Genomic DNA, 15,327 nt, shown 5'->3' on the forward strand with positions numbered 1-15,327 from the left:
ATAAGGTGAGTCGTAAACGGTGTCAACCTGGTTAATATCATGTGGTAATGGATTGGTCACTGGTTAGCTTGACCTTATTTGTCAGTCCTTACAGTACCTGATCTTCCCAGGCAGTCCCCCTCCCTGGTACTGATCAGGCCCAAACACTGCTTAGCTTCCAAGATCGGACGAGATTGGGCGTACCAGTGTGGTTTGACTGTACACGAAAAGTAAACATCTTATCGCCAGAAACCCGATCGCAAATTAACACACGAGCCCTGATGATTCAATGACTTTAATATAGTGTGACATGGACACCCAAAAGGGGAAGGAATGTGGAAAAGACCAATTGTGGCGACAAAGGAAAAAGGGAGTATTGGAGGATACAGCACCTCATAGAAAGGGTGCAATCTCATAGCTCTCGTTCAGACCCGTAGGTTGCAAGGTCTGTAGCTGGAATATCCAGTACATCTCCCTTCTCGAGAGTTTGTTCGCGAGGTCACTTCCTCTCTCTCCCAGACATACATGCTCAATCGCCTTGAACGTGAGATCCTCAGGGTTGGAGTTATGCTGTAATGTGAAATGTCTAGAAACAGTATGGCTCTCCACCTTATTCTTAATATTCCTTATGTGTTCCTGGATCCTCATCTTTAATGGTCTTTTGGTCTTGCCCACGTACTTCTTTTTGCAAGAGCATTCCAGTAAGTAGATCACGGACATGGTATTACAGTTCATGAATTCTTTTATGGTGTATTGTTTCTTGTCCTCCATGTCGCTAAAGGTTTTTCGATTCGGATGTAGGTATTTGCATACATTACATTTCCCACACTTAAAGGAACCCACACACTTTGGCATTGGGGTGCTCTTGGTGGACTTCTCCTTCAACAGGCTGGGTGCAAGATGGTCCTTCAGGTTTCTAGATTTCTTGAAGATGAGAACTGGTTCAGACGGTAGGATGTCCTTAAGTACTGGGTCCATGAGAAGAATGTTCCAGTGGTTCCTGAGCGAATTCCTGATGGTCTTTTCGTGTTGATTGTAGGTGGTAATGAAGGCAACCGAATCTTTCTTAGCATCTCTTGGTTTGTACTTCAGGAGGTCTTCTCTGTCCACATGATCGGATTCAAGGACAAGGAGGACTACATTATCAATGAAAAAGTACTTAACAAGAAATTAGAGCATGTTGAAGGGGAAGTCATTAAAGGGAGAGAGAAGAAATTTCTTCGGGACAGAAATGATTACAGTCAAGGACACATGAAGAACTGGAGCTGGTTTAAGGCTCCCGGCCATCAGTCTAATGGAATGGGGAGGTACCAATGGAAGACGGTACCTAACAAAGGGAAGAAAACCAGGACTAATAGTGAAGATTCCCCATCGAACCCACACATAAGAACAATAAACAGATTCTCAGCTCTACAAAGAAGAGACTCCACAGGGGACCATGATTTTTTATCGGCAAGAACAGGTGCACGAACCTGGGGGGTCATTCCGAGTTGTTCGCTCGGTAATTTTCTTCGCATCGCAGCGATTTTCCGCTTATTGCGCATGCGCAATGTTCGCACTGCGACTGCGCCAAGTAAATTTGCTATGAAGTTTGGTATTTTACTCACGGCATTACGAGGTTTTTTCTTCGTTCCGGTGATCGTAATGTGATTGACAGGAAGTGGGTGTTTCTGGGCAGAAACTGGCCGTTTTATGGGAGTGTGTGAAAAAACGCTACCGTTTCTGGGAAAAACGCGGGAGTGGCTGGAGAAACGGAGGAGTGTCTGGGCGAACGCTGGGTGTGTTTGTGACGTCAAACCAGGAACGACAAGCACTGAACTGATCGCACTGGCAGAGTAAGTCTCGAGCTACTCAGAAACTGCACAGAGAAGTCTTTTCGCAATATTGCGAATCTTTCGTTCGCAATTTTGAGAAGCTAAGATTCACTCCCAGTAGGCGGCGGCTTAGCGTGTGCAATGCTGCTAAAAGCAGCTTGCGAGCGAACAACTCGGAATCACCCCCATGGTGAGAAACATGGTGAGAGAGGACAGCAGACAGGCATCTCCCATGAAAAGAAGGTTTCTAGAAGAGGAGGAAAACGGGGCGGTAGGAGGGAGAGACCAGAAAAGAAGGAATCTACATTAGCCGAATCATGGGACAAAGGCATCTTTAACCTATCTAAGCACATTTTAACGGAACCAGAGGTCACACTCCTCAGTAAGGGTCTGACTTTTGCACCAACGAGTGGTTTGAACAAGTTCGAGACTTTTATTGATTTGAATAAATTTGTGAAAAAGCTAACTTTGAAGAGACATTTTTTGCGTAAAGAAGATGCTGTCATAAATAATTATGAGGAACGCTCCAAGTCTGGTCTTAAACCAACATCGAAATATTACCCACTCGAGTCAAAGGGAAGCAACGTCAGTATCTTTTATGATATGGTAAAAAAGGACTTATGTGATACTGAACAGAAACAGGAAGAAATTTGGGGAACCGTGAATGCGAAGCCCTGAAAAAACTGCAAAAAAACAACAACATAGTTATAAAGCAGGCCGACAAAGGGGGGGGGGGGGGTTGGTTATAATGGACCATGACCTCTACACAAAAGAGGCACTAAGACTACTGGGGGATGCTAATTCCTACACACCACTCCAGGGTGATCCAAAAGAACCCTTTGTGGAAGAGCTAAGGACCATACTTCTACATGCACTACGGAGTAATGTGATAACAAAGGAAGAGTACCAGTTTCGTATGCAATCCAATCCCATTACCCCCATTTTTTACTTTTTACCGAAGATCCATAAATCCCTGATTAATCCACCCGGCAGACCAATAGTGGCGGGCATAGGTTCACTAACCTCCAATTTATCAGAATACGTGGATGTTTTCTTGAAAAAGTATGTGATAGCATTACCATCATATTTGAAAGATACAACATCAATACTCAATATACTTGGAGCAGTGGAGTGGAAGGACACGTATATATGGGCGACAGTGGATGTTCAATCCCTGTACACATGCATTGAACACTCTAAAGGCATAGCTGCATGCAGGGAATATTTGAACAACGATCCAACCCTTACTTCCATCCACCGAGATTTTATTTGTGATCTTATGCTTTTTATCCTCAGCCATAATTATTTTAAGTTTCTTAACCAGTTTTACCTACAATGCTGCGGCACAGCTATGGGGACGATTTTTGCCCCAAGCTTTGCCAATTTATTCATGGGATGTTGGGAAAAGACACATGTTTACGGTTCTAGTGCTTTTAAGGAGAATGTGGTACTCTACAGACGATACATCAACGACATTTTAATCATTTGGGACGGCACGGTTGAATCTTTTGAGTTTTTAAATATGCTGGGAAACAATGATCTGAACTTGACCTTTACCTCAAACACCAATGGCAAATCGGTCGAATATCTGGACTTGATTTTAACTGGTGAAAATGGAGGCATTTCCACTAAGAACTATATCAGGCCTGGCCAACCTGTGGCTCTCCAGCTGTTGTAAAACTACAAGTCCCATCATGCTTTGCCACAGTTTTGCTATTAGGCAATGCTAAAACTGTGGCAAGGCTTGCTGGGATGTGTAGTTTCACAACATCTGGAGAGCCACAGGTTGGCCAGGCCTGAACTATATCAAGGAGGTGGATATGAACAGTTATTTGCACTACCGAAGTAACCACCTCCAGAAGTGGAAGGATAATATTCCGGCATCACAGTTCTCAAGGATAAAAAGGAATTGTACGAATCCCAAGGACTGTGATGACCAACTAAAGGTCTACAGCAAAAGGTTCCAGGACAAAGAATACCCGGGGCCCATTTTGAAGAAAGCCCTAGAAAAAACAAGGAATGTGGACAGAGAAGACCTCCTGAAGTACAAACCAAGAGATGCTAAGAAAGATTCGGTTGCCTTCATTACCACCTACAATCAACACGAAAAGACCATCAGGAATTCGCTCAGGAACCACTGGAACATTCTTCTCATGGACCCAGAACTTAAGGACATCCTACCGTCTGAACCAGTTCTCATCTTCAAGAAATCTAGAAACCTGAAGGACCATCTTGCACCCAGCCTGTTGAAGGAGAAGTCCACCAAGAGCACCCCAATGCCAAAGTGTGTGGGTTCCTTTAAGTGTGGGAAATGTAATGTATGCAAATACCTACATCCAAATCGAAAAACCTTTAGCGACATGGAGGACAAGAAACAATACACCATAAAAGAATTCATGAACTGTAATATCATGTCCGTGATCTACTTACTGGAATGCTCTTGCAAAAAGAAGTACGTGGGCAAGACCAAAAGACCATTAAAGATGAGGATCCAGGAACACATAAGGAATATTAAGAATAAGGTGGAGAGCCATACTGTTTCTAGACATTTCACATCACAGCATAACTCCAACCCTGAGGATCTCACGTTCAAGGCGATTGAGCATGTATGTCTGGGAGAGAGAGGAAGTGACCTCGCGAACAAACTCTCGAGAAGGGAGATGTACTGGATATTCCAGCTACAGACCTTGCAACCTACGGGTCTGAACGAGAGCTATGAGATTGCACCCTTTCTATGAGGTGCTGTATCCTCCAATACTCCCTTTTTCCTTTGTCGCCACAATTGGTCTTTTGCACATTCCTTCCCCTTTTGGGTGTCCATGTCACACTATATTAAAGTCATTGAATAATCAGGGCTCGTGTGTTAATTTGCGATCGGGTTTCTGGCGATAAGATGTTTACTTTTCGTGTACAGTCAAACCACACTGGTACGCCCAATCTCGTCCGATCTTGGAAGCTAAGCAGTGTTTGGGCCTGATCAGTACCAGGGAGGGGGACTGCCTGGGAAGATCAGGTACTGTAAGGACTGACAAATAAGGTCAAGCTAACCAGTGACCAATCCATTACCACATGATATTAACCAGGTTGACACCGTTTACGACTCACCTTATGAATTATAACACTATGAATTCTCTGAGCTTAAATATCATCACCTTCCCAGCATCACTCTTATATTGTTTATATATCCTTTATTAGGTTCAATACTCTGCGCTTGGTTCTTCCCCCCTTCTTTTTCCTCACAATCTTTGGGGTTGTAATCTTACAACCATTTCTCTTCTTTTTTCTAATCTCAGTAATTAGTGGCACTTGCAAATCCTCTTATCACCTATGTATGGCTTTTTAACAGGATGTCACTTTCTAGATACACATTGGTAGCGTTGTGTGTCTGTCACTTTAATGTATTTCATGTGGGCTAGTATTATTCCCTCATATAATAGTTTCCAGCATATTTTATCTGCAAAAAAGAAACCAGTACATAGATTTTACCATATCTTTTCTGTTTGTGTTTCTATTTATATGGATCCGTCGTCATGGATACCGATAAACCACGATTCTGGGTCTCCAAAGACTCCTTAAAGATGGCCACCGCATTTCCTTTATCCTCTATGGAGTTTCCCTCCAACAACATGGCCGCCGCAGCACATAATAAGAAGGACATACACAGCATGGAGACCTGAACATAGACTGTTGCTATCTGGAGAGGCTGCGGGCACATGCGCAGTGAACGAGCAGCGCCGCCGGCACATGCGCACTAGCAAAACCGGAAGTGGGCGGAAGTACCCGGAGACAAGTGACGCGTCACCTCCGTCACCGGAAGTGTGGCGGAAGTGCCGCGATTCATCACATTTTTACAGTTTTGAACATTCCTAACATCATTTGAGCCTTACAAACCACTCGGTTTTAATGTGTACATCCCTATGGTGACCTCCTTTGCCTTAGGCTATGTTTCAATTGAGTGTCCTTGATTTTTTTTTAGGTTATATTTTTTCATTAGATCACATGATCAATTATGACATCACCAACCCTGAGCTAGTATACCAGGGGTATAAATAGGCATGTTATCTCATTCTGTCCTTACCCCTTGAAGAAGTCTGGTGTGACGAAACGCGTTGGGCTCCCTGCAGTGACCCCCTTGCCTATTTTTAAAGATAAGTCAGAACTCCTTATCTTTTACAAAGACCTTTTATGTTTATATATTTTTATCAATACATTGAAGTACTTTTTATGTTGTGATCCACTTTTATGTGATATTAAAGCTCGTTTGGATTATTACATATTTTTTGGCTTTTAAATCTAAAAATTTTAGCAATTGCATTTTAAACAACACAAGTCGCCGGTACCCTTATCCCCCCATTATATATATATATATATATATACAGACCGACGGCGGCACTCCAAGGTGACTGATTAAAGAATCACAGGAACCCCGGCTCGGTATGTATTAACGTTTTAATCTTTACACAGATTTTTGTCAGGTGTATATATTACCTCTTTTCTGTTTTCTTCCAGTTGTTGGTCATATTCACTGAGTGATGCCAGATAGATGAGAGCATTCACATTCTCAAAGCAGTGGATCCACTTTTTTCGCTCCGATTTCTGTCCCCCAACATCCACCATCCTAGAGTGAGTATGGTACACACAATTACTGGTGGTAACAATCACAACAAGTAGGATGAATTCACTTTTTTTCATATATAGTACTGGTACATTTAACATCTCAGCAGGGGGATGCAGGTCAAGAACTCTTCACTGGGGGTACTGACAGTCAGAATCCCAACAGTGGTTCCCAATGGTCAAATAGTGAGATGTACCAACCTGTTGTGGTTCATCTTGCCACATATTGCGCCGACACTAATCGCATATGCACCAACATATACGATTAGTATTGCGAAGGACGGCTCCTACAAAAGAGCTGTCCTCCATGATGTGCTCCCTTCCCTGGACTTCCGGGTTTATGACTCAGGAGTCCATCTGCGCAGAAGAGAAGTGGCAGCTGCACGGCATACTGGGAGGGATCTGATCGGATCCCTCTGGCAGCAATGTGGAGAAGCCAATTGGCTTGTAGCGTTATTTTCCACATCAAAAACCAGACGACCGGGGGTTAGTGCATACAGGAAATGCAGTAAACCCCAAAAACGTAGTTTTTACTGCATTTTCCCATTAGCGCATCCCGCCCATTATCTCAAAGGTAAGTACAGAGGTTCATTTTATGGTTAGGGACTAGGATGAGGGTTAGGGTTATGCTGCGTGGCGAGAAAGTTACGATTAGGATATGGCAGGGGAGGTTAGAGTTTGGCTACATGAGGGGTGGGTTAGGATTAGGGATAGGGTTAAAATAGTTACTGGGATCTGTCAGGATTTTGACTGTCCAGATGCCACTGTTGGCATCCCGACCATCGGGATAGTGACTTCTGTGTGCTTGCCTCTGACAACTAACTCTCCCCAGTGGTGCCTAACCCTAACCCTCCTTTCCCTGCTGCCTAAACCTAACCCTCCCCTCTTGGTGCCTAACCCTAACCTCCCCTTCCAAGTGCTTAACCCTAACCGCATCCCACTGGAAAAGCAATCAGGATTCCGGGCTTCGGTATTTTGATGACAGGATCTGTTGGGATGGATTTTTACGCCGGTCAGATGCCGTCGTTCGGGATATCGGTGTCAGTATTTCAACAGCCGGGATCCTGTCTGGCGGCATTTTAACTACATCCCCTCTCAAGATAGTTGTTTGATCTATGTTGAATAAATTGTATAAATTAAATCTATTGAATAAGTTAACTTTATAGAGTCCACCAAAATGTGTACCCAGGAATAAAATGGTTTAATTAGGTCATTGTAAACCATTGTGTCATTATAACAGGCTGGATGTCAAGGGGAAAACTCTTCTGAGAAATTGATGGCATTCAAATAAGATTCTAAATATTACATATTTCTTGAAGATTAAACAAATTATATGTGTAAGTCACCTTTTAAATTAACCAAACCTTATGAAAAATGTAGTTTAATTTATAGTTTGCATGATAATATTCTAAAGGTGGATCACTCTGGAGAACATATATTGGCAAAACATATATACGAGTATATATTATTTATTTACTACCAGTTATTTATATAGTGCACACTTATTCCGCAGCGCTGTCCAGAGAATATTTGCCCATTCACATCAGTCCCTGCCCCAGTGGAGCTTACAATCTATATTCCCTATCACTTGTACACACAGACACATTCACGCTAGGGTTAATTTTTGTTGGGAGCCAATTAACCTACCAGTATATTTTTGGATTGTGGGAGGAAACCGGAGTACCCGGAGGAAACCCACGCAAGTACAGGGAGAATATACAAACTCCACACAGTTAGCGCCATGGTGGGAATCAAACCCATGACCTCAGTGCTGCGAGGCAGTGTGTGTGTGTGTATATATATATATATATATATATATACTGTGCAAAAGTTTTAGGCACGTGTGGAAAAAATGCTGCAAAGTAAGAATGCTTTCAAAATTGGAAGTGTTAATAGTTTATTTTTAGTAATTAACAAAATACAAAGTGAATGAACAGGAGTGAAATCCAAATCAAATCAAGCTTGTTCAAATCCTTCTGCCTCTTCATGTAATCCCAGACAGACTCGATGATGTTGAGATCATGGATCTGTGGGGCCCTACCATCACTTCCAGGACTTCTTGTTCTTCTTTATGCTGAAGACAGTTCTTAACAAATATTGATTTGATTTAGATTTCTCTTCCGTTCATTAACTTTGTATTTTGTTCATTAATAAAATAACTTTTAACACTTCTATTTTTGAAAGCATTCTCACTTTGCAGCATTTTTTCTGCACCTGCCTAAACCTAGATAGATAGATAGATAGATAGATAGATAGATAGATAGATAGATAGATAGATAGATAGATAGATAGATAGAGAAATGTGGGTAGAAAGAGAGAATTCACTAGTATTCTTATTTTATGCAAAAGTTGTGTAGGAGTTTATTAACTCATTAATACAAAACCAGATATTTGTTGACATTTCGGTCCACTGAGGAACCTTTGTCAAGACCACACATAGAGCCCCTGCCACCAAACTGCAAAACCATACTAAATGCGCAGCACAGTGTATATTTTTATTTATTCACCAACCCCATGTGAGATGCCACCTGGCCATAGTCAGTATAGGGATTGGCCAGAAGGGAAGACTTTGACGTTAGTTTGCCAGCATGACAAATTACTGCATTATTTTGGAACCAACATTCCCTGAATTTAAATGAAATACAGTCTGGAGTGTAATTTGGTGAGTGCAGAGTATGTACAGTATAGATGTAAATTCGCAGGAGTAGGACCCTCTTTCCTCATGTGCTTATCCTTTTTCTCACTTTAATAATCTTCAACTGCACCAAATCCAGCAGTCTTCTGCCACCTGATACTTATTCCAGTGTCATCTGCTGATGTAACTATGTTTATTTACCCTGTACTTGTCCTATATTGTCTTCAACTGTAAGTTGCTGTTTTCCTGTTTGATTATTTATGTACTCTGTAATTGGGCGCTGCGGACCCCTTGTGGCGCCATATAAATAAAGGATAATAATAATAATAATAATGTATAATTTATACACGGTGCATGTCTGAACCAACAGCATATGCAACGAGCCTGTGTCAGGTATACGTCTGATATTATTACACCCATTTTCTTAAATATTTGTTTTGAATTCAAATTTGAATTTCTATTAGGCTAGAAATACAGCAGATAAAGAAATTCCATGACTTAAAAAATATATGCAAAAACAATGTAGAAAGCGCATATCATTCTCAGCAATCAGAAGTCGCTAGCTAGTAGGGATTGTAAAGGGGGGTACTCACGGAGAGAACCATGATTAAAATCTAAGTAATCTGACTACACTGCTTAGAAGTTAAGCACTGATCTCTCCGTGTGTACCCCCCACAGCGATAGCGATGCACGGTCCCGCGCGTCGCTATCACTGGTGCCAGATTGGCCTGCATGCAGGCTCAATCTAGCGGGTCGCTCACTTCAGCGTTATGCGAAGTGAGCGCCCTCCCCTCACTCAGCACACATCGCGCTGTGCTGAGCGGGGGGAAATATGTGTGCAGAGCGGTTCGCTCAGCACACATCTACCACCACATCTCCCCAGTGTATATGGCCCTTAAGAGTCATCATTATCAGTTTATTCACCCATTTCCTCAGGCATTGAAAATTAATACGTCTTTGGCAGATGTATATACATCGCTGTGCGGGCCTGCATTTTTACCTAATTACACAAACACGCCCATACTATACTCAGCCTATTCAAAATCGCCCCTTTCATCTTCCATCTCCCCTCTCCATTCAAGTATCATACAGGTAAATCGTTCTTTAGCCCAGGTAAGACGCATCTGACGTTGTTTGTTGTTCAGGAGCGGCTTGACAAGAGGAATACGACATTTGAAGCTCATGTCTGTGTGTGGTGGCTCTTGATGCTCTAACTCCAGCCTCAGTCCTTTCCTTGTGAAGCTCCTCCACACTTTTGAATGGCCTTTTCCTAACAAGAAAAAAAGGGGATCCGGGGCCAAATGCATCATCGCTTGGAAAGTGATACAGTGGAGAGTGATAAAGTACCAGCCAATGAGGTCCCACCTGCCATCTCACAGGCTGTATTTGAAAAATGGCAGTTAGGAGCTGATTGGCTGGTACTTTTTCTCTCTCCATTTTATCACTTTCCAAGCGATGATGCTTCTGGCCCCGGGTCTTTAGGTTGACAATGTTTTGGTCAACCACTATTGGTCGACAGTAAGTAGGTCGACCGGGTTTCTATATCAACTGGGTCTTTAGGTCGACATGTTCTAGGTCAACAGGTCAAAAGGTCGACATGAGTTTTTAAAAAAATTTCTTTTTTTTTTACCTTTTTCATACTTTACGATCCATGTGGACTACAATTGGGAAAGGTAACCTGCGAGGGGACATGGTGCCCTAATTGGGGTTCCCAGTCACTGTACGGAGAAAACGACACCAAAAAAACATCAATAACTCATGTCGACCTTTTGACTTGTCGACCTAAAGACCCTGTTGACCTACCATCCCTGTCGACTTACTTACTGTCGACTAATAGTGGTCTGGTGTTCAGTGGTCCAAAGTCCTCTTTTCTGATGAGAGCAAATTTTGCATCTCATTTGGAAACAAAGATCCCAGAGTATGGAAGAAGAATGAAGAGGCACACAATCCAAGATGCTTGAAGTCCAGTGTGAAATTTCCACAGTCTGTGTTGATTTGGGGAGCCATGTCATCTGCTGGTGTTGGTCCACTGTGCTTTAAGTCCAGAGTCAACGCAGCCGTCTGCCAGGACATTTTAGAGCACTTTGTGCTTCCTTCAGCAGACATGCTTTATGGAGATGGTGACTTCATTTTCTAGCAGGACTTGGCACCTGCCTGCACTGCCGAAAGTACCAAAACCTGCTTCCGTGACCGTGGGATTACTGTGCTGGATTGGACAGCAAACTCGCCTGACCTGAACCCCATAAAGAATCTATGGGGCATTGCCAAGAGAAAGATGAGACATATGAGACATAACAATGCAGAAGAGCTGACGGCCGCTATTGAAGCATCCTGGTCTTCCATAACACCTCAGTAGTGCCACAGGCTGATAGAATCCATACCACGCCGCATTGAGGCAGTAATTCATGCAAAAGGGGCCAAAACCAAGTACTGAGTACATATGCATGATCATACTTTTCAGAGGGCCGACATTTCTGTATTTAAAATCCTTTTTTTATTAATTTTATGTAATCTAATTTTCTGAGATTTTGGATTTGGGGTTTTCTTAAGCTGTAAGCCACAATCATCAAAATTACAACAAATAAAGGCTTGAAATATCTCACTTTGTATGTAATGAGTCTATATAATGTATTAGTTTCACCTTTTAAGTTGAATTACTGAAATAAATGAACTTTTGCACGATATTCTAATTTTCTGAGTTTCACTTCTATTCAAGCAAATGTCCCTAGCTGCTGTACTTACCGAAGATTAACCTTGTCCACAGAGAAGCAGTACTCATTGATTCCTGTAGTTGGCACTCGAATCCTCAGAATGTCCTCATTTGTGGGCATGTATCCATCTTGTGTGATACGCTCCAAGTTGGTCAGATAACTGCAAATGATTGTCAGTTCAGACAAAGAAGGCATAAATATTCCATTATGTAATCCTGAAGCATAGTGTTCTATTGTATAACTGTAATAACGCTCAGGAATATAGTATATGCCAAACTGCACTCATGTCTCCCTTATCAGTGATACATGTAATATAAATTATGGGCACTGTATCTTCTGTGTGTCCATATGGTCATATATGTATTAATGAATTATGTTATATTTCTTAACTTTTCCTTGAAACCTCCAACATGTAAGTAATTTAGGGGGACATGTACTAAGCAGTGATAAAAGTGGAGAAGTGAACCAGTGGACAAGTTGCCCATGGCAACCAATCAGCATTGACATTTATAATTTGCTTACTTTAAAAATATACAGAGCAGCTGATTGGTTGCATGGGCAACTTCTCCGCTGGCTCACTTCTCCACTTTTATCACTGCTTAGTACGGGATGCGGTCAAGATGCTGCCGGCCGGAATCCCGGCGGTCGAAATACCGACGCCGGAATCCCGACCGCCACAATCCCGACATACTCTCCCTCCGTGGGTGTCCACGACACCCATAGAGGGAGAATATAATAGTGTGGCGAGCGTAGCTAGGCACCGTGCCTGCAGCGTGGCGAGCGAAGTGAGCCCGCAAGGGGCTGCGTTCCGCTCGCCACCCCTGTCGGGATTGTGTGGTCGGGATTCCGGCGTCGGGATTTCGACCGCCGGGATTTCGACCGCCGGGATTCCGGCCGGCGGCATTTAGTACTGATCCCCTTAGTACATGTCCCCCATAGTTAGGTCTCTGAAGGAATAGGTCTAAGGCTGGGTACACATCAAAGCGATGTGTTCCTGGCCGATCTGACATGCCACCGGACCCTGCATGATGTTGTGCTTACACACTTGCACGATGCAATGTACAATTCAGCAGCATGGTATCGGACGCATATATATAATATACATACATATATATTTTCTCTAACGTCCTAGTGGATGCTGGGGACTCCGTAAGGACCATGGGGAATAGACGGGCTCCGCAGGAGACTGGGCACTCTAAGAAAGATTTAGTACTACTGGTGTGCACTGGCTCCTCCCTCTATGCCCCTCCTCCAGACCTCAGTTAGAATCTGTGCCCGGAAGGAGCTGGGTGCATTTTAGTGAGCTCTCCTGAGCTTGCTAGTAAGAAAGTATTTTAGTTAGGTTTTTTTATTTTCAGAGAGCTTCTGCTGGCAACAGACTCTCTGCTACGTGGGACTGAGGGGAGAGAAGCAAACCTACTAACTGCGGCTAGGTTGCGCTTCTTAGGCTACTGGACACCATTAGCTCCAGAGGGATCGAACACAGGAACTTAACCTTGGTCGTCCGTTCCCGGAGCCGCGCCGCCGTCCCCCTCGCAGAGCAAGAAGACAGAAGCCGGCGGGTTGAAGCAAGAAGACGTCAAAATCAGCGGCAGAAGACTCCTGTCTTCATATGAGGTAGCGCACAGCACTGCAGCTGTGCGCCATTGCTCCCACAGTAACCCACACACTCCGGTCACTGTAGGGTGCAGGGCGCAGGGGGGGGCGCCCTGGGCAGCAATTGAGTACCTCCTGGCAAAAAGCAGCATATATACAGCTGGGCACTGTAATATGCATGAGCCCCCGCCATTATTTTTACACAAAATCGCGGGACAGAAGCCCGCCGCTGAGGGGGCGGGGCTTCTTCCTTGGCACTCACCAGCGCCATTTTCTCTCCACAGCTCCACTGAGAGGAAGCTCCCCAGGCTCTCCCCTGCAGAAGCACGATAGAGAGGGTGAAAAAGAGAGGGGGGGCACATAAATTTGGCATAAAAACAATATATACAGCAGCTACTGGGTTAACACTAAGTTACTGTGTGATTCCTGGGTTATATAGCGCTGGGGTGTGTGCTGGCATACTCTCTCTCTGTCTCTCCAAAGGGCCTTGTGGGGGAACTGTCTTCAAATAGAGCATCCCCTGTGTGTGTGGTGTGTCGGTACGTGTGTGTCGACATGTCTGAGGTAAAAGGCTCCCCTAAGGAGGAGATAGAGCAAATATGTGTGTGAGAGGGTGTCTCCGTCGATAACGCCGACACCTGTTTGGATATGTGTAAGTGCTAAGGTGAATTTATTGCACAAAAGATTAGAGAACAGACAGGAAATCTACCCATATATATTGGTAGATGCTCAATTAGATTAGTGATATCATTCAGGTGCTCGAAAGGGAGGGGTATTTCTAAGCAAGAAAAAAAGCCATTTGTTTCCCCCAGCACCCTGAATGATAACCGTAACCAGATTTAAATTCCACATAATAATAGAATTCAGAGATCTTCATTACACATATTTGCGCAAATGTGTGAATAAGCCCCAAAGCCGCATCAAGGCGTCTCTGTATATTTGGGGTCCCTAGCGCTATATCTAGGTGCAGGGTGTGGCACCCCAAAACACCAGCATAAGCCAGAAAGCCCAGCGTAGCATACCAGTGAAAAAACTATAGTGTTAATAAATTAGTATTTAGGAAGCCGAAGCTATAGAGAAAGTGATACAAAAATGAAATGCAATTAAAATAGAGAAATAGTGTTAAAAAATTAATAAGTGAAAAGTGTTAATAGAATGTAAGGGTATGCCACACTAAGGCCATCCAGCTCAGCCAGTCCAGAGGCACCACACCTCACACCTCCATTACCCCAATCTGGGTCTAAGATTAACCAGCAAGGAGCCACATGATAATGGCTCCTTACTACAATATGTCTTAGCTAAGAGCTACCTACCTTGGAGCAACCCCATAATGCGCCACGTGGCATGTCAGGGCCTGCACCTCCTCCTAATGCAGGAACCTCTCTGCCTCTCACAACAAACATATATATTGGTAGATGCTCAATTAGGTTAGTGATATCATTCAGGTGCTCGAAAGGGAGGGGTATTTCTAAGCAAGAAAAAAAGCCATTTGTTTCCCCCAGCACCCTGAATGATAACCGTAACCAGATTTAAATTCAACATAATAATAGAATTTAGAGATCTTCGTTACACATATTTGCGCAAATGTGTGAATAAGCCCCAAAGCCGCATCAAGGCGTCTCTGTATATTTGGGGTCCCTAGTGCTATATCTAGGTGCAGGGTGTGGCACCCCAAAAAACACCAGCATAAGCCAGAAAGCCCAGCGTAGCATACCAGTGAAAAAACTATAGTGTTAATAAATTAGTATTTAGGAAGCCGAAGCTATAGAGAAAGTGATACAAAAATGAAATGCAATTAAAATAGAGAAATAGTGTTAAAAAATTAATAAGTGAAAAGTGTTAATAGAATGTAAGGGTATGCCACACTAAGGCCATCCAGCTCAGCCAGTCCAGAGGCACCACACCTCACACCTCCATTACCCCAATCTGGGTCTAAGATTAACCAGCAAGGAGCCATATGATAATGGCTCCTTACTAC

At 43.3% G+C, this 15,327-nt stretch overlaps 1 protein-coding gene, 1 long non-coding RNA gene and 2 pseudogenes across 4 annotated transcripts in view; 2 read left to right on the forward strand and 2 right to left on the reverse strand.

Moving 5' to 3' along the window:
- The window catches only part of LOC134903249 (uncharacterized), a 199,438-nt gene that overhangs the window by 137,459 nt on the left and 46,652 nt on the right, over positions 1-15,327 (forward strand). For both annotated transcript variants that reach the window (XR_010175745.1, XR_010175746.1), the window contains exon 2: positions 6,303-6,416. This is a non-coding gene — a long non-coding RNA (uncharacterized LOC134903249). The remainder of the gene's footprint in view (positions 1-6,302; positions 6,417-15,327) is intronic.
- GNA15 (G protein subunit alpha 15) overlaps positions 1-15,327 on the reverse strand; it is a 190,058-nt gene that overhangs the window by 58,363 nt on the left and 116,368 nt on the right. For both annotated transcript variants that reach the window (XM_063914452.1, XM_063914451.1), the window contains exons 5-6: positions 11,785-11,913; positions 6,282-6,411 (exon numbers count right to left, since the gene is read on the reverse strand). In XM_063914452.1, coding sequence (XP_063770522.1) covers positions 6,282-6,411; positions 11,785-11,913 — 259 coding nt within the window. The remainder of the gene's footprint in view (positions 1-6,281; positions 6,412-11,784; positions 11,914-15,327) is intronic.
- LOC134945822 (5S ribosomal RNA) lies at positions 86-204 on the reverse strand (annotated as a pseudogene).
- On the forward strand, positions 4,700-4,818 carry LOC134945827 (5S ribosomal RNA; annotated as a pseudogene).

The sequence above is a fragment of the Pseudophryne corroboree genome, chromosome 1 (assembly GCF_028390025.1).
Source record: "Pseudophryne corroboree isolate aPseCor3 chromosome 1, aPseCor3.hap2, whole genome shotgun sequence".
Taxonomy (NCBI): Eukaryota; Metazoa; Chordata; class Amphibia; order Anura; family Myobatrachidae; genus Pseudophryne; species Pseudophryne corroboree.